The sequence below is a fragment of the Capra hircus genome, chromosome 2 (genome assembly GCF_001704415.2).
Source record: "Capra hircus breed San Clemente chromosome 2, ASM170441v1, whole genome shotgun sequence".
Lineage (NCBI taxonomy): Eukaryota > Metazoa > Chordata > Mammalia > Artiodactyla > Bovidae > Capra > Capra hircus.
The window spans coordinates 82,508,286-82,535,130 of record NC_030809.1 but is presented as its reverse complement, the minus strand read 5'-3'; the positions used below and the strand labels follow the sequence as shown (position 1 = coordinate 82,535,130).

The 26,845-nt window shown below is 35.6% G+C and overlaps 1 protein-coding gene across 2 annotated transcripts in view; it reads right to left on the bottom strand.

Moving 5' to 3' along the window:
• The window catches only part of KYNU (kynureninase), a 118,105-nt gene that overhangs the window by 38,706 nt on the left and 52,554 nt on the right, over positions 1-26,845 (bottom strand). For both annotated transcript variants that reach the window (XM_005676180.3, XM_013969899.2), the window contains exons 7-8: positions 26,287-26,361; positions 23,466-23,612 (exon numbers count right to left, since the gene is read on the bottom strand). In XM_005676180.3, the coding sequence (XP_005676237.1) occupies positions 23,466-23,612; positions 26,287-26,361 (222 nt within the window). The remainder of the gene's footprint in view (positions 1-23,465; positions 23,613-26,286; positions 26,362-26,845) is intronic.

Sequence of the window (26,845 nt, the reverse complement as noted above, 5' to 3'; positions counted from 1 at the left end):
ATAGAAAGCCATTTTGCATGAAATAACATCTTACAAACAAATGATAGTAAATCATACTTAGGTATTTGAGACATATTTTGAAAAATAAAGTGAGTCTATCAATTTTAGGAAAATAAATTGCAGGATTTGTTGCCAAAGGAAAAAAAGTAGTTACAAAGAGAAAGTGGAATTTTGGAAAAATTGTGTCCATTTCCATAAATATGATCATTTCCCAGTATTTAAAGATATTTATGGTGAGTTTAAAACTAACATATAATTTTAAAAAGAACATATAATGAAATATGAAATATTTAGAAAATATACATAACTTAATGAAAAAGCAAGAGAGTTATTTCTGCTTTATTGACTATGCCAAAGCCTTTGACTGTGTGGATCACAATAAACTGTGGAAAATTCTGAAAGAGATGGAAATACCAGACCACCTGACCACCTGACCTGCCTCTTGAGAAACCTGTATGCAGGTCAGGAAGCAACAGTTAGAACTGGACATGGAACAACAGACTGGTTTCAAATTGGAAAAGGAGTATGTCAAGGCTGTATATTGTCACCCTGCTTATTTAACTTATATGCAGAGTACATCATGAGAAATTCTGGGCTGGAAGAAGCACAAGCGGGAATCAAGATTGCCGGGAGAAATATCAATAACCTCACATATGCAGATGACACGACCCTTATGGCAGAAAGTGAAGAGGAACTAAAAAGCCTCTTGATAAAAGTAAAAGTGGATAGTGAAAAAGTTGCCGTAAAGTTCAACATTCAGAAAATGAAGATCATGGCATCTGGTCCCATCACTTCATGGGAAACAGATGGGGAAACAGTGGAAACAGTGTCAGACTTTATTTTTGGGGGCTCCAAAAATCACTGCAGATGGTGACTGCAGCCATGAAATTAAGACGCTTACTTCTTGGAAGGAAAGTTATGACCAACCTAGATAGCATGTTAAAATGCAGAGACATTACCTTGCCAACAAAGGTCCGTGTAGTCAAGGCTATGGTTTTTTCCAGTAATCAAGTATGGATGTAAGAGTTGGACTGTGAAGAAAGCTGAGCACTGAAGAATTGATGCTTTTGAACTGTGGTGTTGGAGATGACTCTTGAGAGTCCTTGGACTGCAAGGAGGTCCAACCAGTCCATCCTAAAGGAGATCAGTCCTGGGTGTTCCTTGGAAGGAATGATGCTAAAGCTGAAACTCCAGTACTTTGGCCACCTCGTGCAAAGAGCTGACTCATTGGAAAAGACCCTGATGCTAGGAGGGATTGGGGGTAGGAGGAGAAGGGGATGACAGAGGATGAGATGGCTGGATGGCATCACCAACTCGATGGACATGGGTTTTGAGTAGACTCTGGGAGTTGGTGATGGACAGGGGGGCCTTGGTGCTGCGATTCGTGGGGTCGCAAAGAGTCAGACACGACTGAGCAACTGAAATGAACTGAACTGAATGAATTGATATTTTCCAAATGATCAAGACATATTGTTACATATTATGCATGGATAAAAGACCTGTTCAAAATGAAAAATCAGCCCATAGATTTTAATGTAACAAAGCATAGAAAGATCATTGATTTGGTTTCACATTTCATACTACAAATCCTAGGAAGTTCTTGTCAAATTCTGGTATAGGATCAAAGAATATTCACAGTTAACTGAAAAAGCTATTATATCACTTGTACTTTTTCTAAATATATATCTGTACAAGGTCCAATTTTATTCTTATATTTCACAAAGAAAAAAAATCAAGAGATTTAATGCAGAAGATATATAAAACCAGCTGCCTTCTATTAAGTCAAATAGCAAAGATTTATATTTCTATGTAAAATATATGCCAAATATAAAACATTCTTTTTTGGTCTCTTTTAGAAACTACATTTTTACCCCACTAACAATGTAATATTTATGTCAGTATGTAATGGGTTTGTGTTTTTGTCCTAAATATATAATATATTTTAAAGTTGTTTTTATTACAAATATAGTAAATATAGGTATACATAAACAATATTAAAACCTCTTTGAGGAGTTCAATAATATATAAGAATGTAAAAGTTTCCCATAATTGAAAAAGACATATGTACCCCAATGTTCACTGCAGCACTATTTACAATAGCTAGGGCATGGTAGTGACGTCAGCTTAAACTAGAAGCATCCGTGCAACCAAGTCCTGCCTAGTTTGGTTAACATAAAGTTGAGCAGGTGGCTCTAGTGGTAAAGAACCCAACTGCCAATGATGGAAATGTAGACTCTCAGGTTCGATCCTTGGGTCGGGAAGATCCCCTGGAATAGGAAATGACAACCCACTCCAGTGTTCTTGCTTGGAGAATCCCATGGACAGAGGGGCCTGGGTTGCACACAGTCTCTTAGAGTTGCAAAGAGTCAGACACGGCTGAAGCAGCTTCAGTTCAGTTCAGTCACTCAGTCGTGTCCAACTCTGTGACCCCATGGACTACAGCACACCAGGCTTCCCTGTCCATCACCAACTCCTGGAGTTTACTCAAACTCATGTCCATTGAGTCGGTGATGCTATCCAAACATCTCATCCACTGTCGTCCCCTTCTCCTCCTGCCTTCAGTCTTTCATATCATCAGGGTCTTTTCCAACGAGTCAATTGTTTGCATCAGGTGGTCCCAAGTATTAGAGTTTCAGCTTCAGCATCAGTCCTTCCAATGAATATTCAGGACTGGTTTCCTTTAGGATTGACTGGTTGGATCTCCTTGCAGTCCAGGGGACTTTCTAGAGTCTTCTCCAACACCACAGTTCAAAAGCATCAATTCTTTGGTGCTCAGCTTTCTTTCTAGTCCAACTTTCTCATCCATATATGACTACTGGAAAAAGCATAGCTTTGACTGGATGGATCTTTGTTGGCAAAGTAATATCTCTGCTTTTTAATATGCTGTCTAGGTTGGTCATAGTGATTCTTCCAAGGAGCAAGCATCCTTTAATTTCATGGCTGCAGTCACATTATGCAGTGATTTTTGGAGCCCCCCAAAAATAAAGTCTACCACTGTTTCTCCATCTTTTTGCCATGATGTGATGGGACCAGATGCCATGACCTTAGTTTTCTGAATGTTGAGTTTTAAGCCAACTTTTTCACTCTCCTCTTTCACTTTCATCAAGAGGCTTTTTAGCTCTTCTTCACTTTCTGCCATAAGGGTGGTGTCATCTGCGAACCTGAGGTTATTGTTATTTCTCCTGGCAATCTTGATTCCAGCTTGTGCTTCATCCAGCCCTGCATTTTGCATGATATATTCTGCATATAAGTTACATAATCAGGGTGGACAGTATACAGCCTTGACGTACTCCTTTCCTGTTTTAGAACCAGTCTGTTGTTCCATGTCCAGTTTTAACTGTTGCTTCTTGACCTGCACACAGATTTCTCTGGAGGCCCATAAAAACAATGTTATTTTTTGAATCTATGCTGTGTTTTCCTGTACATTCACTTGAGACCTGGATAATCTCTTACTGACTCTATTTTGTCTCAATTATTTACTTGTATTGTTTCAAGTATTTTGTATGTCTGCCTGATAAAACTTGGTGTTTTAGAATGTAAGACTCTTTACACTAAATTCCCAGAAGGAAAGCATGGAGCAATAAACTTATACTATCCAAACTATACTCAAGTAGTACTTTCTTAATTTAATTGCTTACCATCAAAACTACTTTCCTCTGTAGATCAAAATGTGAAAACATTTAGCTAGATAATATAGTGATTCATTCCACATTAAGACAACTTTGTATATCCAACATGAATTTTTTTGAAAAGTCATTAAATGAGGGTGTTTATTTTGGCAAACCTGTCTTACCTCTGTGTTCTATTGTTAGCTTACTAAGAGCACATATAATAATTACCTTCTTAAAACATTAGACTTCCTGCAACTTTGAAGAACTACATCTATTGACTGATGTTTTTTTGAAGTTAATAATTGCAGAAGGGACCCACTTTTTGATCCGTTCTAACACCTCTTAAAAATAAATAACTCTGAACAGCTATTACAGGTACTTTCCCCAGAATAGGGACTTCGCTGGTGAGTGGCTCAGACAGTAAAGTGTCTGCCTACAATGTGGGAGACCTGGGTTCAATCCTAAGGTCAGGAAGATCCCCTGGTGAAGGAAATGGGAACACTCTCCAGTATAACTCTTGCCTGGAAAATCCCATGGATGGAGGAGCCCAGTAGGCCACAGTCCATAGAGTCGCAGAGTCAGACATGACTCTGAGCAACTATACTTCGGCTTTTCCCAGAATAGAGAGATGCAAACCAATGAACCTTTTAAATAAATAAAGTAATTTTTGAGGACAGGTAATCTCATTTGTTTAGATATTGTCTATGGTTGCTTTTGCAAGCACAAATGAATCATTGCAACAGAGATCACATGAAAGAAAAGTCTGATATATTTGCTATTTTGCCCCATTACAGAAAAGATTTGCTGACCCCAACCTATAGCATCGGTTTTCCATGGAGAAAACTCAATACACTGGAGAGTCGGTTAATTAGAAAATTTACTCATTATAATGTGACCAAAACTAGAATCTCCTAAAAGAAAAAAAGGTTCTTACCGGTATTTTATTTCCCAAACACACAAAAAATGAGTTTTTATAGCACAATTTTTCTTAGGAAACTCAAGGAATAAAAGTCAGCACTTATATTATCAGCTATTTATAAAGAATAGCCTGATGAAGAAACTATGTAACTTCACTCACCAACCATATCATGTTGTTAAAGGCCCTGTGGTCACATATGCGGCACAAATATAAAAAAAAATCACTTGTGGCTCCTACAATATATTTTAATGCAAGTGAAATTCTTTCCCCATGGATGGCAGAGAACATAAGTTATTTAATGCGATTATTTTAAGTAAATGACTTTAAGATACAAACTTGAATGGATCGTCACAAAGTGATTTTACAGAAGTTTCACTAGATGGCAGCATCTTAAAACACTAAGAGTTTTCCGAAACACTGTATAGCCATTCAGTTAATATTTTTATTATTTTAAAAGAAATAGTAGGGAAAACAATATGAATATGTGAAAACATACACTGCACACTTGGGTGCATACTTTATGCAATGCTAAAATAGAGATCAAATATTTTCAGCAGATTTGGATTAATTACCCACAATTGCTCAGAATCTCACTGGTAAATCCTGGAAAAGGGAACGGCTGCCCACTCCAGTGTTCGGGCCTGGAGAATTCCCATGGACTGTATAGTCCATGGTATCGGCAGAGTCAGACATGACTGAGTGACTTTCACTCCCTCATTGATAAAAAACAGTGACAAATATAAATGATAAACGACATTACAAGCACAGCGGTTTTCAGCCACCATGTCACCCTGGCTTTATAAGTCAATCCCCAAACTATGGAAGTAATCTTCTAACTATTCTGATTCTTTCCATCCTGCCTTCTTCCAATGAACTTTCTAAATCATACATTTGATTGTAAGACTTCCTGTGTTCTTCAGTGATTCCCCATTCAATTCAGAATGTAACTCATTTACCTTGGTATGGTTTATGACCTGATTCTTTCCAGCTTTCTATCTCACGTGCCCTACACCTACTTTCCTCTTCTTGCATAAATATTCTCTGTCTCTAGAGTATTCTTTCCCTTCCCATTTGCCTGAGTAGCTCAGATTTTGATCATAAGATAACTTCCATAGGAAGATACTTTGCCAAACCTCTCTCTTCTCTCATAGTTCTGGGTTACATAAATCTCTTCTAGCAATTTTCCAATCTTACTATTTTTCTATTTTTACATAATATAAATTCAAGTATTCAATCGTTGGATGAATAAGTAAACAAAAGAACATATAATAAAGCCAGACAATTGTCAATAAATATAATGTAAACTGAAGCTAAATGTAAAAGAATATTATTTGGTATCCTTTATTTCTGTTTCAATTTTATTGCATAAATCACTTATTCAGGCTTGGAATCTTTTAAAATGAAGTTTCTTGGGCAATCAATGGTAGCTTAAAATATTTTTAAAAATTCCTTTCAATAAAAAAAGTCATATCATGAGTTTTCATTTTGACCATCTTCAATAGCACAATACTAAGAATTTTTCTAACCAGTATAATAATACACATAGGGCCTGTGTTGAGATTTCTAGGTAGCTGTCTCACTGTCTCTAAAATTTAGTTTATTATTTTTTATCTATTAAAATGAAATATGGAATAGTAGGGCTTAATTTTATACCTTGTAGCATTCAAGTCCTCATAACTTTGTTGGTTTATCCTATAACAGATTGACTTTGGACTGATATCATTATTTTCTTCTTTATTCACTCCCCCAAATCCTATAAATGATGAAGATCATCAATATGTAGCAAATCTGGTGTGAAAAGGGTAATTATATAAGACACTTGTACCTATACACAGAACTGAAAGCCAGGTCGTATGCATTTGTATGTTCATATAATTGTTAAAATAATAAAATACTTAAGATAGGTAAGTAGCCTCTGGCCCACTTGAGTAACAACCTAGGTTACTTCGGCAGTACCTGCAAAGGATGCATGCCATGTAGACCGTGGCCATTCCTATGTGCGAGCTGGGTGCATGTCCAAACTTCAGGATACCCTTGGAAGTGGCATTAGCATCATGGTGGGTAAATTACAGGTGCCTGCAAGATTCCTTCAAGGCTAGTAATTGGATACTAGTATTAGGAGTATGACTGCTCTCATGACTGTTTATGGGAACTACAGTTTCCACACCATACCAAGCAGATCTTTATGTATTCTAAATGGTACTTCTGCTTCAATATAAAGTCACAGGAAACAATTGCAGAAGTACATTGCTATACATTTGAATAATGCTACCTAAAAAGAAAAACTGGTGGGAAAATTTGAAGACAGTGAATGAAATTTTTTTAAAAAAATGACAGGAGTGTGTTATGTGTGTGTGTGTGTTCATCTCTAGATAGATAGGATAGACAAAGTGGGGATTAAAAACAATTGGTTGGCTAGTTAGTTTTGATCCTGGCACTTCCCAAAGAAGCTCATAATTAAGGAGATGTTTGAATTGTACTGGGGTGGGGTGAGATTGAGGAAGAGGCAGATGAAAGGTGGTAGGGTTTCTTGCCACTATCTTGAAGCACTAAAATTTGTGAAATTCATTCAACTGCTATGGTTCAAAATAATGCACAGATACTAAATTAGAAAAAAAAAAAAAAAGAAGAAATACTCTGTAAGAGGGGCCTCTATCAGTCCTGTAAATATAGTATATCACTTCAGAGTGAATTTTTATCCTGAAAGTCTTTCCTTTCACCCAGCATAGATTTATTATGATTTTTCAAGTATCTTCCTCACTTTTTTTTCCTTTTCATCCAACTCTGGTTGTAAGCAGGAGTGAAGTCACTCAGTCATGTGACCCCATGGACTTTAGGCTTCCAGGCTCTTCTGTCCCTGAAATTTTCCAGGCAAAAAGTACTGGAGTGGGTTCCCTTTTCTTTCTCCAAGGTATCTTCCTGACCCAGGAATTGAACCTACGTCTCCCTCATTGCAGGCAGGATGCTTTACTGCCTGAGCCATCAGGGAAGCCTATAAGCAGGAACTATGCATGAATTCTTGCATGGTGTTTATTTTTTACTTAAAGTCAATATGTAGTCTGTATAACATTTTCCTTCCCCCAATTATCTAACAGAGCTATCTACTATTTTGTTGTTGTTGTTGTTTTGAATTAGTATGTTAAGCCTTCCCTTATTTACAGCAAGAGTTTGATAGGAATAGCTGTTCCTCAATATTAAAACAAGTAGCAGAACAAAGGAGAATAAACTCATAAGTTAAAAGTACACAACACAGTCTTCCAAGTGGAGCTGCGGTAAATATTTTAGAAATCGAGTAGCTTGGCAACTAGAACCAACGTTTAAAATTTTAAGGCAGAAGCTGCATGCTACTCAAAGCTACTTTAGCTCTGAGGCTCTTAAAGATAACATATGATTCCAGAAGTAAATAATCAGCATATGTACTGGCAAGAGAAAAACTACGCACAATATCCCATCCAGGAGGCTGTGACTTGATAATTATAAATGCTCATATTGAAGTTCAGCAGCAAACAAGAACAAAAACAAGAAAAACTGGGAGAGTAGACAAGATTTTACTCTAGACTATATGATGAATTACTCTAAGGTTAAGGTGTAACCATTTGAAATGTATCTTCTATCAAAATGTTATTTTAAAATGTAAGTGTACAGAGAAGAATGATTTCCCCAATAGCCCTTACACTACATGAAAATTTGAGTAAGAAAAGTACCTTTTTCTCCTAGAGCTATTGATTGATGGTATTTATGCGAAAATCTGTATAGAGGAGACAATAAGCACTAATAACCAAACATCTGTGCCTCTCATGTGGGCTGTTCCTAGGATCTGGGGAGCCATGACTATACTTGGGAGTTTCCAGAGAACTGAATTTTGAAAAAGATAAGATATTCAACAAGGGGGAGTTTTGAATCAGAAAAGAGTCATAACAAAGGCTGGCACAGATATCAAGGAGTTCCTTAAATTAAAATGAGTACCTTTAACTTGAAATTGAAATCAGAATGAATGCTTTCACTTGGTGACTTAAAAACTCTGGTTTGGATGTATGGATTAGCTAAGAAGTGAAAATGGAATCCATTCTGAAATATGTATGTGTCAGTCTGTACAAATTAGAGTAAAACGGTATTAGGATTTTGTTACCTTCTTACATCAAGCCATACTTGCATATTTTCAGCAAGTATAGTAGCTCACAGCTATAGTTAACTAAAAGAAAATATGAAGAATGTGTTCTGTTGGACAACAGAAAAGTGACAGGAGGTGGAATATTGGGAAGAAGAGAATGGACACGGGCACATCCTAAGGAGCTTGTCTTTGCTTGGAAACCCCAGAGTCCTGAATGGGGTGGTAGAACTCCACTCCCTGAAGATGAGTAGACCTCCACTCCACTCACTGAAGATGGCCAACCTAGTGCATTTTTAGACACCTTTCCAGGCTCTATTTATGTCACAAGAAAGACAGCCTCTATTTTTTTTTTAAATTAATTTTTATCTCAAGCTACTCTGTTTAAATTCCAGAACTGTTTAAGCTATAGAGTTTACATAGCTAACCAGGTAGCCTGCGGGGAACACTGGCAACTAGAGTCTGGAAGAACAGCTCTGTCTTAATAGCTATGCGCTCTAGTTCTGTGAATAGATGCCTGGAGGAAAATGATAGTTTCTGAACTTGAGTGGGACTACATCTCCCACGCTATCTGACTTATTCTTGAGTCAGTTTGCAGTGTGTGGTTTTTGACCCAATCTTTAAGATGAACTGGAACATGCACAACTCTACTTTTTGTGGTATTAGACTAGATTGATATTCTAAGACATTTTCACAGATTTGTTTTTACCTTTGACAAGTACTAACACAGTCTAGAGCAGTTTCCTTTTTATGTGCCTCTATGCCCCATATGACTCTTTAAAGGCAGAGACAGTGGAGTTTTTCTTAATCTGTTCTCTCTGTCCATCTGTCTGTCTGTCTCTTTCAAATCCTGGAATCTGATATTAAGTGAGGGGTCAATATACCTGTGACAGAATGAAGTTTCAAGAGAGTACTCTGTAACTTAGCTACCATTAAAGGGTTCAGGGGACTTTCTTTTGAAATTCTCCCCAGTGTCATGTAGATTAGCTTCCCAATCATGTAGAAGTTGGTGAGCTCATTTAATTAGAGAGAGGCTCCTGCAAACACAGCTAAAAGCCCCAAAGAGCTGCTATCAGGAATGGCAATGACATTGTCATCGGTGAGAGCTATTACCAGTGGAACTACCTAAGAGGCCCATCAGAAGGAGACCTCTCAGTGTCTCGGGGCACCTCTTAAAGAGAGAAGTTGGAAGGAGTGTGTTTGAAGTTCTGAGTTGGGGTACTGTTGAATGCTGGCCCTGACAGAATCTTATTCAGCAATAATTCTGATTCTTTTCCTTGACTTCTAGGGCAAAGTAAAAACTGTGGTTTTCAATATTCTCTAAACTGAAGAGATGACCATGCAGCCCTGAAGACAGGGGCCTCAGTTTCCCAAGGGAAAATAACCAAGAAAGAGGGCTATAAATATTTTCTTAGACTTTCCAAATGTTGAGACTGCTTTGTCATTACACATTAAATTTGCCGATGTAAAAGGAGAAAATATAGTGGAAAGAGAGGTATGGAGCCAGACTCCAGTTTCCCAGATGGCTAAGTCAGCTTGAACAAGTGCTTAACTTCTCTCAGACTCAGTTTCCCTCAGTGAAACATGGGAAAAGCTCCTTGTTAGCATAGTTGGGACTATCGTAAATATTACATCCCAAGTACCTAAAGCACAGTATGCCATCAGCAGCACCTAGTACTATTACCTTTGTACAAAGCACTAGAAACTAGATTTTGCTGAAACTAGATTTGTCCTTTTAGCCTGACTTTTTAAAAAAGTAAAGACTGATGAGACTGGCAGATGCAGAGATGAGAAATAGAAAGTAGGAGTATTGGGAGCATTTTGCTAATGAAATTTAAGATGTGCGGGGAGGGGTGGTGTCCGTTAAGAAGGTCTGAGACAGAGCTAAGAGCTAACAGCTACTTGGGCAGGAACAGTAAAGGATTTGAGAGAGAGGGAAAGAGAAAAAACCCTTCAGACTCTAAAGTGTGTAATTTGCAGGTAAAAATGTCTTACTACCTAACAGAGTGTGCTTTCAAGAGTAAATTTCAGCTATTTCTTTTACCAGAAAAAACAGCTATTGTCTCCTCTATTTATTGTCAGAAGTAAGTGCAAAACCAAAGAAGAAAAATAAAACAAATTGAGTAATACTGTTCTCTTCTAGAGTCTTTCTCCAGCTGGCAAGGTTCTCACACAAAATATAGTTTGTTTGATTTATTTTGGATACCCAAGATGGGAAAAATAGCTCAAGGTAATTTTTCAAGCTTAATTTAGTTCATTTAATGTTTAATAACTTAATGGAGTTGTCTGCATGCCCTAAGTATGTCAAAGAGTAGAAATGCAATTTCAAAAAGAACTCAAATTTTACAACAAGTATTTTGATTTTTTTAAATTAACCATTATAAGTAATTCTTCAGAATTTTCTGATTCTAATTAAATAGCAGCATAGTTATGCTTTTTATGCAATATGTGATCCATAAAACAGCTTAATCCATTCTTACTGATATACACATTTATCCATTCACTGACCAAATAGGTATGCATTTAATGATAAGTAATTATGTATATGAAAAGCACTAGTATGAGCCTGTGAAGTTTGTAACGTCTACCCTCAATCAGTCATTGAACATTCTACTTACAAAGCTTCCTAAATTTTATAGATATGCATATAAATAATTACAAGATAGTGCAAAATGGGACCCAGTAATACATTTTCTATCATGCTATGGAAATATAACAGGGAGATAGATTTAGCCTGACACAGAGGAATGAGAAAAATTTTATGACAAAGATCAAGGATCACCCCTCATGTTTCCACAGGAGTTAGTCTTGTGAGTTGAGCCTATAAGAAACACTCCCCTTTACTCATTTTTGTAAGAATGCTGCAATGTAAGTAGAAACATATACGCCAGCTGTCACTCTGCTTCAGTGCTGAGGTCAGTAGGTAGAAATGGGAGTTGTGTGGATGAACTAAAGTTCCATCTAGTGGGCAGAGCTATGACTCAGTTTTACCACTTGTTATCCGAGGGTAATGTTGCCAAACATGTCATTTTCAGAAGGTATTTAAAACTAGAAGTTTTTACATGAAATCATTTGATCTGTCATTATTGGCATGTAATTAAAATTTTTTAATGTACCATATTTGCATACACAAAGAGGGTCAGCAATTCTCTAGGACCAGTCATAACCTGTGAAGCAGATAGTGGATGAGCTGCGATAGAGGAATAGAATCTTCATATGTGGAAGTTCTAAGAGTAAGGGAAACTAAGAATAAAGGCATAGCAACAGTGTGACATCTGTACAGAAAACATGTGAAACATTTGGTTTAGCTTAAATATAGGTTTGTGAAGGAGAGCAGAGGAAATACAATATTAAGTTAAGTAGATACACAATTATAAAAAGGCTAAAATGGTTTGAACTACATTCCACAAATGGTAGACTAGTGATGGGCATCATGTGAGAAAAATGAGGCAAGGGATCAAATAGGAGACAGCAGGACCTAATCACAACCTTCCCAATAATGGGTAGTTACTTTCCAGGTGAGTGGAAACCTTTAACCTTTACATATCTGTTTTATCTACCTATCCTGTTATACAATGGTTTTAAAGCAACTATTTAATTTGTCCATCATGTGGAAATGGTGGTCTATATCGAAGAAAGCACCATTGCGATTAGAAATGAAAGTGTACTCTTCCCTAATATGGTTTTCTAGTGATTACTATGTCAATCTGAATGCTCATTTTCTCAACCAAATTTGCTTATATTATTAAGTTTACTACATACTGAACTTGATAATATTGCAAAGAAGTTTATGGAATAATTCTTAAAGACATCATTCTTTAATTTCTTCCCTTAAATCTAGTTTTTATAGACAATGTTATAGTTATCCTCTTTGCTCACCACCTTACTTAAGATAATTTCCTAAGAAAATGAACATTGCCTTCTCAGCTCAGTCTTTGATTTTGTTTGCATGCATAATTTACCCGATTAAATAAGGATAACATGAAGAAGGACATTAAGAGAAATATTACATTTTATTGGGGATTTTTTTTTTCCTGCTTAAAGATCTTTTGAAATTCCACCTACATTGATTGCCATGAAACACACATTTTTCTTTCCATTCTTATGGTGGTTAGTGATTAAATTAAAATGTATGTGTACATTTCATGTGGAAACACTTTCATTTTTCAGCTTAACAAAGACTTAAATCACCCTTCCTTTGTTTAATCAAGTGGCTAAACAACATAGATCTTAAACCACTCCAATATTTTTGCCTGGAGAATCCCATGGACAGAGGAGCCTGGCAGGCTACAGTCTATGGGGTCACAAGAGTTGGACACGACTGAGCAACTAAGCACAACCTTAGTCTAAGGCAACTTAAGTATTTTGTAAAATGCATGTCATCTAAAAGAAACCCTAAGTATACACTTTCGTTTGGGGAATGCTGGGTTTGGATGGGGCTAGATCAGAAGAAATAATTATCCATCATGGCTTTGATGAGAGTGGTTGCCAAAGCAACGATCCTGATTGACAGTTTGGAGTCTTGCTTTTCTCAGATCTGTAATCCTAAAACATCTTGAGTGCAAATTTCTCTTCTATTGAGAATTAATCAATCTTCCTCACATGGTCCATTTAATGAAAAGCTTAAATTAGATAAAACATCTGATGAAAACTTCTTAGGGACAGCTCAAAATTTTTAGATTCTTGGGCATTGATCCTCACAAACGTTGACTCCAGGCTCCTACTTGGATAAACTACAGAGAGTGTATTTTGTATTGCTAAACAGAATAATCCTTTGCTATTCCCCAAGTAAAGTATGGTTAGTTAATGAGATGCATCTAAAATTTAGGTCACTTTTCCCTTCTCTCTCTCTCTCTCTCTCTCTCTGTCTCTGACTCTGTATGTACGTGTGTGTATGTGTGTTATTATTATTATTTTTTTAATCCTCATATTCTGTGGATAGATCGAAATCTGGGTGAAATAAGAGTTCAGTACAGATCCTTCATTTCTGATGCTTATACAAATTTTGTCTTTAATATCACTAAGATAAAATGTTTAAATAAGAGTGATCTATGAAGAGATCAGAAAACATTTCATTTGGTAAGAAATGGATCTGTCCTCTGGTACCCCCATCTTTTGAACTGTATCATGACAGAGAGTTTTAAACTTTTTGCATAGGGACTGCAGATGACCCTTTATTCATCTTATCCCTACCCATTCCTGTAACTAGGGCATATCTTTTTAAAATTAAAGCAAAACGCAGTTTGTTTCATGGTCTAAAAGCTTTCAGACCTCCCTATGTCTTTAAGAGAAGTTCAAGACATATAATATAGCCTAGTGGGCCCTTAGTTACCCAGCCTCTGTCTGCTTTATAGACTCAGTTTTTATCATACCTTTTCTATCAAATCATACAGCATTTTCTACAATCAAATTATACTGAAATATTTGCTTCTTTGCAATTCTAACTTTTTTTTTTTTAAAATATCCAAAATGGCTCTACCATATTATCTGTGCCCTGGAGGGGTTTTTACCTAGTTAATTCCTGCTCATAATTTTAGGATTTGCTGAGGTCTCATCTTGTCTGAGAAGGTCAGTCTAACACTCCAGGCTAAATAAGGAGTTCCTATTTAGAATTCTATTATTATAGTTTACTCTTCAAATATTTACTGATAGAAAGAATGGATAAAAGATTCAAATGTGTATTGCTCTATTATAGAGAATATAGAGACAAGATTCTTTTTATGCACTAAGGACAAGATCCTGTTTGGTGAACTGGCAGTGACTTTAATAAGATAATGGCTGTATGTACTACAATTTCTAGTAAAGATTACTTAATGTTGAGCATTTGAATATTAAATCTTTTCGGAAAGGGTTTATTCATTATATATAAAAATTTCCTACAACATGCCAGTTTATGTTATAGTTGTATATAAAGGTATCTGGTACTGATTTTTCCTAACTGATTCACTGCTCAAATCTTGATCTCATACAAGTATTATTGATATTATTTTTTTCTAATAGTCCGTGAGAACTGACTTCTAGTCTTCAGTACTAGAAGCATCTCAGCCAAGCTTCCTGTTGAATTTTGAGGTTTGATCAATTATTTGTCTCCTAAAAAGTCTCAAAAATTTTTATCAATAATTTAAACCTCCCCTGAAGATAAATGGATGCATCAATGAAGTAGCCATTTATATATGAGTGTTATTTAGATATCTCAGTTTTTATTAAAAGATGTTAAAGCTAAAATATGTCTTTCTTTATTATAATGATGTCTTTATTCATATTTCTGCTTTTGTCATATATTATTCTGAATCCAGAATTAATTCATTCTGTATTTAAATTTTGTGGTTATAATTGCAATTATTATTTATTAATAATTTAGGCAGCTTATAGTTGGGTCTAAGAGGTGTTCATACTCACACCCACTAGAGAGTGCCACACAACAAAGGAGAAGGTTTGCAAACACAGGGTTGCAAAATTTAGTTTTCTTTTTGGCTGTGATTTGCATTTCAAGTTTCTTTAGGCTAAAAGAAACTAACATTCCAGCATCCATATATGGTAAAATAGTGTAAAATATATGATAAATAAGATAATTAATCATTTATTCAGTCAAAAAATATTTATTTGGAACCACTATCTGCCAAGGCACCATGAGTTCCAGAGTGCTAAAGGACATTTTGTATGGCATTGGAGAGGGAAAGTGGAATACAAACATTTGGCAATGAGTTTATTTAGGGATAAGATTATTGAAACAGTTGTTAGTTCATTACCTAATTTAAAAAAAAAATTTGGCCTAGTCTGATGAATCCTAACCACATTGCTTCTTGTTTTCTTTCATAATCTAGTATAGAAGTGTCCAAGTAGAGTAAGTTCTGAATATTTCACTTTCTAAGGATTCATTATTTCTTTGCTTTTTTTTTTTTTTGTAGGTTGGATATTACACTGTGATTTTTTTATATATGCTGATAATGTTTACTTATTACTCGCAATGCACTGTTTTAGGAATAGTACCTTGTTTCTGCTTAGAGCAAATACATGAAGTAGGCACTGTTACTTTCCCCATTTACTAAGTGGACAAATGAAGTCACATTGGTAAATGAATTAAGCCACTTAAACTATGCTAGAAACTAATAGAAAGGCATGGGCTCAAGGCCAAGTCAGCTCTGTCTCTACTATCTAAGTATTTCATTAATGCAAATGTTTCACTGCTTTCAGAATTATAGTATAATACTCCATCAGCAAGCAAAAATACCTGAATTGCAGGTGGCAAAGCTAATGGCTATTTTTCTTGAGCACGCAGATATCCTTCATTTCCCAACAATGACCATACATTAATCAATGTAATACATGTGGAAATAAATCCCATTCCTTTGGCTGAACATTAACAGAAGTTCTAGGATATGAAAGCCATAGGATACGAAAGCCATAGGATACAACCCTGAACCCCTGGTAACCTGATTCTTGATTGCTGTGTGAGCAAGTGATAAACATTTATCACAGTGAAGGCATTTATGGCTCTCTTTACTTGTTACCAAGACTTAGTCTACCTTCTCTACCAAGAGTTTCCATTGACAATAATTTCTAATTACCTGTTTCTTATCATAGTCCAGGTTGAGAAATTATTATTTGTGAGAATTATTATTCATTCCACCAGATGACCTAGATTTTCTTTTTATTTCTCTCTCTTTACATTTCATTATGTTACCTATTAAATTTCCCATGATTTGGTTTCAAATGCTTTGTGAAATGGGGCATAAAACAAACATGAAAAAAAGAAGGAAAGAAGGAAAAATTAAAGAGGGCGAGAAGAATAGAAGTAATGATGTTCCATGGGGGTATAATTGGAAGATGCAAGAAGTACTGTGTGTTTGTTACCCCAAACCGCTTCCCAGCTCTGTTTTAGCCTCTCTTTGGTTTAGGTCCGTAAAAGCTAAAACCTCCTTTACTCATACTTTCTCAAAGCTACTGCTTCAAAAAGCATTGAATCATAAACTGGAAAGTGCTAGGATTTTTTGGAAAGACTTTACACTTTGGATGAAAGGGATGGACAAAACTGTAGTGCTCTTTCTCCTCTCTTCTTTCTTTATGCTTTAAAGAGAACTGTGATATCTGGATTTGGGACAACTCTCCTAGCAACTATGATGTGAGAAATCTGAAGGACATATCAGAAAGCCCTGGAGATGTCATACCAATGTTACTGAACTGCTTAGTGCATCCTAGCAAACTGCCTGCCTCAAGTCTTCCGTTGTGAGAAAAATAAATTTCTAATTTTCAGCTATTTTTTCCTCTGGGACTTTTTTTTTCTTGCAGCTGAAAACCTTCATAATTGATTAAGGAATATTAAAGGAAAGACTAACTCTGAGAGGAAAGAATTAAGAGATTGGTTGAAAAGGTAAAGAACAGGAAAATGTCAGGGTTGAGTCTATAAAGGATTATAAGGATAGTGGTGTGAAACAATAGTGGTATTTTGGAGGGAGACAAATCTGGAGCATACTGATCTCAAGGTGCATATAGAACTTCTGAGTGTAATAGTTAGGTGGTCATAAATAATTTTCAAGTGTAGGAGTAGCCTGTAGCTTTTACTTGGCAGTGAAAGTTGACTGGTGACAAGAGTAAAAATCTCTAGGGACAGTAATTCAGAAGAAAGTAGGGAACACCCAGTGAGTGTAGATGAGAAGAAATTATTAGTACAAATAAGTAATAGAACATTACAAATAGTAATACAAATAAGTTATATATAAATATATGTAAGGCAGAGCTCCAAGATAGTAGGTTGGCCAATAATACAAAATTAAGTAGATAGCTTCAGAGACAAAATATGAACATGATGACTCTTTCCACATGCTGGCCTTCCCTTATAATATGGCTCTCTAACCTGATCTTATGCTCAGTTTTCATTGTCATGATCCCAGGTCTTCTCCTCAGTTAAGTAAAGCCTCAGCATTCTCTAAATTCATTATGTGACTCAAGGCCACACTACACTACCAGTTGTTGCTTGATTAATTTATTAGCTTTCCTTTTAGATGATCATTAGAAATCATTTATCTTCTCCTTCCATCAGAATCAATTTCTATACTATTTATAACAAAGAGATAACCAAATGAAAAATTGGACAAGACACTTGAACAAGCACTTCATAAAAGAAAAAACAAACAAACTTAGCAAGTACACATTTGAAATATCCTCAATTTCACCAATAGTTAGAGAAGTTCATATTAAAACTGCAATGCATTATGATTACAAACTAATCACGTTTGCTACCGGTGGGAATGTAGAGTTACAGAAATTCATGGTGAGAGTGTATGACCAATTGATATAAACCTTTGGAAAGTTTTCATTGTTGATTTCAATGTAACATACACCTACATTATGTTCTAAGAATGCCAGTTCTAAGCAGGTAACTCAGCAGTGGCCACGGGACTGGAAAAGGTCAGTTTTCATTCCAATCCCAAAGAAAGGCAAGGCCAAAGAATGCTCAAACTACCACACAAGAGCACTCATCTCATGCTAGAAAAGTAATGCTCAAAATTCTCCAACTCAGGCTTCAGCAATACGTGAACTGTGAACTTCTAGGTGTTCAAGCTGGTTTTAGAAAAGGCAGAGGAACCAGAGATCAAATTGCCAACATCCGCTGGATCATGGAAAAAGCAAGAGAGTTCCAGAAAAACATCTATTTCTGCTTTATTGACTATGCCAAAACCTTTGACTGTGTGGATCACAATAAACTGTGGAAAATTCTGAGAGAGATAGGAATACCAGACCATCTGACCTGCCTCTTGAGAAACCTGTATGCAGGTCAGGAAGCAACAGTTAGAACTGGACATGGAACAACAGACTGGTTCCAAATAGGAAAAGGAGTACGTCAAGGCTGTATATTGTCACCCTGCTTATTTAACTTATATGCAGTGTACATCATGAGAAATGCTGGGCTGGAAGAAGCACAAGTGGGAATCAAGATTGCCAGGAGAAATATCAATAACCCCAGATAAGCAGATGATACCACCCTTTGGCAGAAAGTGAAGACGAACTAAAAAGCCTCTTGATGAAAGTGAAAGAGGAGAGTGAAAAAGTTGGCTTAAAGCTCAACACTCAGGAAACGAAGATCATGGCATCCAGTCCCATCACTTCATGGGAATTAGATTGGGAAACAGGGGAAACAGTGTCAGACTTTATTTTTGGGGGCTCCAAAATCACTGCAAATAGTGATTGCAGCCATGAAATTAAAAGACACTTACTCCTTGGAAGGAAAGTTATGACCAACATAACATATTCAAAAGCAGAGACATTACTTTGCCAACAAAGTTCTGTCTAGTCAAGGCTATGGTTTTTCCAGTGGTCATATATGGATGCGAGAGTTGAACTGTGAAGAAAGCTGAGTGCTGAAGAATTGATGCTTTTGAACTGTGGTGTTGGAGAAGACTCTTGAGAGTCCCTTGGACTGCAAGGAGATCCAACCAGTCCATTCTAAAGGAGATCAGCCCTGGGTGTTCTTTGGAAGGAATGATGCTAAAGCTGAAACTCCAGTACTTTGGTCACCTCATGCCAAGAGTTGACTCATTGGAAAAGACTCTGATGCTGGGAGGGATTGGGGGCAGGAGGAGAAGGGGGCGGCAGAGGATGAGATGGCTGGATGGCATCACCGACTCGATGGACATGAGTTTGGGTGAACTCCGGGAGTTGGTGATGGACAGGGAGGCCTGGTGTGCTGCAATTCATGGGGTCGCGAAGAGTCAGACATGACTGAGTAACTGAACTAAACTGAACTGAATTAACAGAAATGGGTATGAATGCATACCCAAAGAAACTTATAAGGATATAAATTTATAAGGATAGAGTAGAATTTATTGTATTAGCCCTCAAATGATTAAAATAAAGAACATTAAATGGTGATCTATTTCATATAATACAATAATACACTGAAATGAAAACACTCAAAACTACTGTTTGAACAAAAATGGATGAACTTCGTAAATATAGTAGTGAGCAAATAAACAGACATAAAACAGTGTATGTTAATCCATTCATATGAAGTTCAAAGATGAACAAAACTAATATATATGTGTTTATATTTATATACATGGAGGATTCTGAGTTTTATAAATGTTCTAGAAATTTCTTGATCTAGGTGATGGTTATAAGAGTTCAGAATAAATCATCTAGCCACTTATAATTTGTGATCTTTTTGGTATATATGTATTTCTTTAACATATTTTTCAAAAATCCTATCTCCCACTTCTCTTTCATTTGAAGTTTCTACTTGAAAATCTACTAATGTTGGATTTTATTAATCAATCAGTTTTGGTTCCAACCATATTTCTGGAAACTTTCCTTTTTTTTCTTAATCTCACTTCAGTTCAGTTCAGATCAGTTGCTCAGTCGTGTCCGACTCTTTGTGACCCCATGAATCGCAGCATGCTAGGCCTCCCTGTTCATTACCAACTCCCGGAGTTCACTCAGACTCACATCCATCGAGTCGGTGATGCCATCCAGCCATCTCATCCTCTGTTGTCACCTTCTCCCCCTACCCCAATCCCTCCCAGCATCAGAGTCTTTTCCAATGAGTTAACTCTTTGCATGAGGTGGCCAAAGTACTGGAGTTTCAGCTTTAGCATCATTCCTTCCAAAGAAATCCCAGGGCTGATCTCCTTCAGAATGGACTGGTTGGATCTCCTTGCAGTCCAAGGGACTCTCAAGAGTCTTCTCCAACACCACAGTTCAAAAGCATCAATTCTTCAGTGCTCAGCTTTCTTCACAGTCCAACTCTCACATCCATACATGATCACAGGAAAAACCATACCCTTGAGTAGATGAACCTTTGTTGGCAAAGTAATGTCTCTGCTTTTGAATATGCTATCTAGGTTGGTCGTAACTTTCTTCCAAGGAGTAAGCAAGCGCCTTTTAATTTCATGGCTGCAATCACCATCTGCAGTGATTTTGGAGCCCCCCAAAATAAAGTCTGACACTGTTTCCACTGTTTTCCTTGTTCCCCATCTATTTCCCATGAAGTGATGGGACCAGATGATCTTAGTTTTCTGAATGTTGAGCTTTAAGCCAACTTTTTCACTCTCCACTTTCACTTTCATCAGGAGGCTTTTTGCTTCATCTTCACTTTCTGCCATAAGGGTGGTGTCATCTGCATATCTGAGGTTATTGATATTTCTCCCAGCAATCTTGATTTCAGCTTGTGTTTTTCCAGCCCAGCGTTTCTCATGATGTATTCTGCATATAAGTTAAATAATCAGAGTGACAATATACAGCCTTGAGGTACTCCTTTTCCTATTTGGAACCAGTCTGTTGTTCCATGTCCAGTTCAAACTGTTGCTTCCTGACCTGCATACAGATTTCTCAAGAGGCAGGTAATCTCACTTAGACATTCATAATAGTGACTCTTTAATGGCATGTTTTTCTCCCTCAAATTTCCCAACTCTTTCTTGATTGACACCTTTAATTTTCTTTCTCTCTCTTCAGCTTTATTTACATAGACCACCCAAGAGAGCTATGTAAATATACCTTTTAAATACTTTTTCTAAATCTTCATTGAGAATGAAGGGAATTGTCTAGCAAGAGTACAAATATTTGTTAAAATAATTTTGATAATGGATAAATTGAAGTCAGCTAGATCACCATTTCACTTCCATAGTATCCATCACTTCTGTACAGTTGCATTTATATGGAACTACTCATTCCTACCTTGCTTTCTATGACTGAAAACTCAATGAGAGTCCTACCTAGTAGGTGGCTACTACATTTTATAAGTGAAAGAAAGCCTGCAAAATACTGAAAGAATGGTTTCAGCATCAAAGTAGTTGAATGGGAGTTACATATAATATCTAGTAAACAGGTTTATTTTGCTTTTTTATGAGAAATGAAAGAAAATGTATATTTAAGCCACTTTCTTAACTTCATGCTTGTTGAGGACAGTGGAAAGTGGGAGGTAACCACTATTTAATAGCAGAATATGTGCAATCTAATAGATACTTCATAATCATCACTGCATTCATCAAGTGGGTTCTGTTATTCCAACTAACGCTTTTGAAAACTAAGACTCAGAAAGGTCAAGTAAGTTGCCCAAGTTCATATAAAATTAACTGACCTAGCCAAGATTGGATCCTCAGACTGAGTGATTCCCAAACCCACCATCTTTCTTCTCTACCTTCCTGCCTCATTTCTATGAAAGTTAATGAGACATGCATGTATAGTAAGGTGACCAGGGACTTCTAATTACTTGTATAACATTTTAAAATATGATATTTTATTGAACTATGTTTATTTTGGTGCTTAAACTTTAATATCTAAATTAAGAAGATATTATCATTATATCTTTTGTAATGCACCACTTTCATATTTATCAAATCATTTGGAAATTGTGGTTGGAAATTCCTAGAGACCGCTGGTAATGGTGCTAAATTTCTTTTCATTAGTTCCATTCATTAGCTTCAATAACTGAATATATTAACTAGATTTCACTTATGTATTAATCCCATAATTTACTAATGTTAAGAATATAATTTGACTGTTACCTTTTTAAAATATATGGCTTGATTGCTAAATCAAATACAACACGTACTTAAAGATTTTAAATACAGTTTGTAACTGTTAAGTGTTTTCCCTCTTATTTTTTTCAAGCAAACATACTAAAACACTTTTTCACAAGACATATATAAAGAGTTACTGTTTCATAATAGTATACCAAGTATTATTCTGTAGTATTTAAGGAAAATTACTCATTATAGGCAGTATAATGGCTTCCTTAAAGTAAACTGGGTAAAATCCCATCTATGATAAACTTTTATTCTTCATCTCCCCTTCTTCAGGTACATAAGGTTAATGAGCATAGATTATATTTAGAATGAGTTATAGTGCAACAAAGCACCAGAGTTGAGTTTATAATAGTCCTAGTATATAGTTGCTATCCTAAGTATTGGCTACTTCTGCTGACTGAACAGTTCTGTACCAATGACAACACTTAAGGAAGCTCACCCATCCTGCTGATTAGAGGTAGACATTGAGAGAGCAGATGCTAATAAGGAGGTAAGACCAAGAAGTAACAAAAGAGGTTTAAGTAGAGATGCCTAAAGCTAAATATTTATATTTTAAAGTGTATTTAATAAACTTTATATTTTAAAATATATTTTAAAACATAAATATTTTACTTTAGGCAAATATATATCTATACATATATATATGTGTATATATATATACACACATATATATATATATCATATGGGGCTTCCCTGGTGGCTCAGACAGTAAAGAGTCTGTCTGCAACAGGGGAGACCTGGGTTTGATCCCTGGGTAGGGAAAATCTGGAGAGAGAAATGGCTACCCACTCCAGTATTCTTGACTGGAGAAATCCATGGACAGAGGAACCTGGCAGGCTACAATCCATGCGGTTGCAAACAGTCAGGCACAACTGAGTGACTAACACTTTCATATATCATGCTGCTGCTGCTGCTGCTGCTGCTAAGTCACTTCAGTCGTATTCGACTCTGTGCGACCCCATAGATGGTAGCCCTCTAGGCTTCCCCGTCCCTGGGATTCTCCAGGCAAGAACACTAGAGTGGGTTGCATTTCCTTCTCCAATGCATGAAAGTGAAGTCGCTCAGTCGTGTCCGACTCTTAGCGACTCCATGGACTACAGCCTACCTGGCTCCTCCGTCCATGGGATTTTCCAGGCAAGAGTACTGGAGTGGGGTGCCATTGCCTTCTCCATCATATATGGTATATATATATATGTATATATATATATGTATATATATATATGTATATATGTGTGTGTGTGTGTGTGTGTGTGTGTGTGTGTATATATGTTCTGGACAAGGTGGGGAGGAGGAAATGGTGCACATACCTTTGCTTGTCCTGCTTTTGTGATGGCAGGTATATTAAAGAGCTGTCCAGTATAAAAATGCAGACCACTGAAAAGGATCACTGCAATAGAGTCACCTTCATTCTCAATTACTTCAAGGATATCCTCTAATCTCAATGTGTCTTCCCCCTAAAGTCATGGTAGGCATAAATTACATAATATCCACAATGACGACTTTTCTGTTTATATTTCCCAATCCAAAAATCACTTTGGGATCTTTCTTACCATAAGAAAAAGCAAAGGTATTTTTTTAAAGTTAAGAACCTTCAAAAATCTGGCAAGAACATATATCTGAACATGCTTTTTGTTATTAAGAAATAATAATACAATAGTAAGAAGTATTTTATAAAGTATAAGTTTTTGCAAAACTCTATTGCCTGATTTTATTCTTCAGTTTTTCAATTAATCTTTACTATTTAGATACTCATAAATTATTTCATTTTTATTTCCATCCAATAAAATACCAGAAAAATAGGGTGTCCATAAAATATTAAATGTCAAAACTGATTTCTTGGAAATTAGTATTTTATTTATCAATCTAAAATCATTAATTTTTCCAGATAAAAGACACATATACATCATTATCTGAGTGAAACTTAGCCTAATATTTTCTATTAATTTAAAAGTAACATCTATTCCATACCAATCTGAAGGTAAAGATCCAAACGCAAAGAAACTATCAATAAAATTTAATATTATCAAGGTTACTTTTCTCCCGTAATTCAATGATCAGTTACTTTGTGAATACAGTGAATGATTTAATTTGGTCTTATAAACCACTTGAGTGAAAGAACTCTGCCAGATACAAATTATAAATTTGTAGCCTAATAATTCTCATCTAATTATGAAGCCTTTATGAATTTTTATACTGCTAAATCTGACATGGTCTTGAAGTCAAGGCATCATTAGCTACATTCTAATTTGGGGAAAACTCATTATGGTATTAATGGATTTTTCTTAAATTGTTTTTAATTTTAGTAACTCTTACTATTTGCCAATTACTATGTCCCACATTAGGCATATTTAATATTATCACATATGTAATAATATGCTAATTTCTGCTAGTAGTCTGAGACTTGTTTGAAAAAATGATAATCTATAAAAATAAGAGTGATAAATTGTACTGGTCAATCTACTTGAAGGGCAGGAATAGAGATAAAGACATAGAGAACAAACTTGTGGACACAGTAGGGGAAGGAGAGGAGTTGTGTGAATAGCACTGAAACATATCCATTGCCATATATAAAACAGATAGCTAGTAGAAAGTTTGTGTATAGCCCAGGGAGCTCAACGTGGTGCTCTGTGACAGCCTACAGAGGTGGGATGTGGGGGAGGTGAAAGGGAGGTTCAAGAAGGAGGGGGATATATGGCTGATTCAAATTGCTGTATAGCAGAAATCAACACAATATTGTAAAGCAATTATCCTCCAGTTAAAAATAAATTTTAAATTAAAAAATAGAGTTGACAATGAAATCTCTGAATTTCTAAGTGATGTGTATTTTATACATGAAGAAAAGGATTTCAGTAATTCTAAGAAAAAAAATTTAAAGTAAAATTAGTAACATGACAACCCCAACCTCTTTTTTTTTTTTCCTGTAGAGGAAGCTAATACATTTTGTCCATTATAATTTTTTAAAAAAGTAAGGAAAGTGCTCTATATACTAATGCTTTATTTCTTGAAAGAATTGGTACTAAGCAAATGAGAAATTTATTTTTCAATGATAAGATATGGTTCTGTTTCATGTTGACCTGCTTCAATCTAGTAATGCTAAAGAGTGGTCCCAAATATATGATTAAGTCATACAACTCCACAATACTTACTACTTGAAAAAAAAAACAACTTGTGATGGCTATAGTCATTTTTGCTAGAAATAAGCAATTTATATGTAATATATGAAACATATCATTCCAAAGCTGTGAGAACTTTCTGTTCCATTAATAACATTTTGGCAAAAAGAAGTGAATACAGTAGATCTTTAATTTCTCAAATTGGTTTTGGGTTGAAAGAAATAATTGTTCAAACATTGACTTGAGAGTGTTGTACATACATGAAACCTAAAATTTATCTTGTGTGGATCTGTTGGTGCCAAGTTACACAAGCTGCAGGATTTAGATATCAAAGCCTGTACAACTTAGCCTTACAGCTTTATTAATATAAAGGGCACAGTATTTAGATCTTAAACATATGGTCAAGCCATAAGGAAACATATGTTTCCTTTGTTATCTGTATAAATATAAAGAAATCTCACAGATAAAGTAAGTAACACAAAGTCATGGGGATTTCCCTGGGGAGTAATAACGAAATTTTAAGCCTAATTTGCTTCTGCTACACTAAGTCCCTTTCAATACCCCAGACTAAACTCAGAGGCAAACATGTGGTACTTAGATTAAGAGGGGCAAAATGATAGGCATCATTCAACTTATATAAGTATTCAACAAATATAACTGATTTTTAACGTGATTTTAATGGCACCCACAGGCAATGGCATTTAAATTTGAAAATGATATATGCAAATTGCTATCTCCCCCCATCCCACTGAGGAATGTGGCAGACTCTAGTGGTATTAATAGGAAAATAGTTTGCTTATTATATGACTAGCCTTTGAAAAAATTAAAATAAATACACTTCTGAGTTAAGTTTCTATTTTAAGCAAAATGACCTAATAGTAACAGAGTATAGGTCTTTTATACTTTCTTGAAAGTTCCATTAAAGTAATGAAGATAATAAACTTTTGAACAAAATGAAGAAAAAATCAATACTAAATAGAAGCATGATGAATATTTATTTCTCTTTCTTATATACCTCTCTTGGCTTTATAATCCGCATACTTTTCTCAATGTTAAGTCCATGAAGTTGAAGCTGTGACTCAATAGCATACTGGAAAAGAAAGATGATTTATTAGATCAAGTCCAGTGCACAGAAGTACATTAGAATATCTCAAAAAAAGGTAATAAAATAATAATAAAACATATTATCATATTAAATTCAAGGTCAAGTTTAAAAGTGACTAAATAGAATGTATCAGAGAAAAATTTAACATAATTTACATGCATCAATCTGAACAGAAATATTATATGGATAGAAATGTAAGGGTCATTTATTCTTTAGAAATATAAGAAATTTTTTGAGTAAGATATTTAATTAATCTAATTTGAGTTAAAACAGAGTTTACAAAATAACCAAAGTGAGCAGTGAAGACTTGTTAGACTTCAATACAGGATACAGAAATGGCTTTCGCTAAAAAGAATAAGCTAGTATTAGAAAAGGATAAAAAAGTCCCCTTCATTGAGAGCCTCAGATGAAAATGGGAACCAGAAATTTTAGGGACGCTGAATTTTTTCAAGATAAATATTCTTGATCC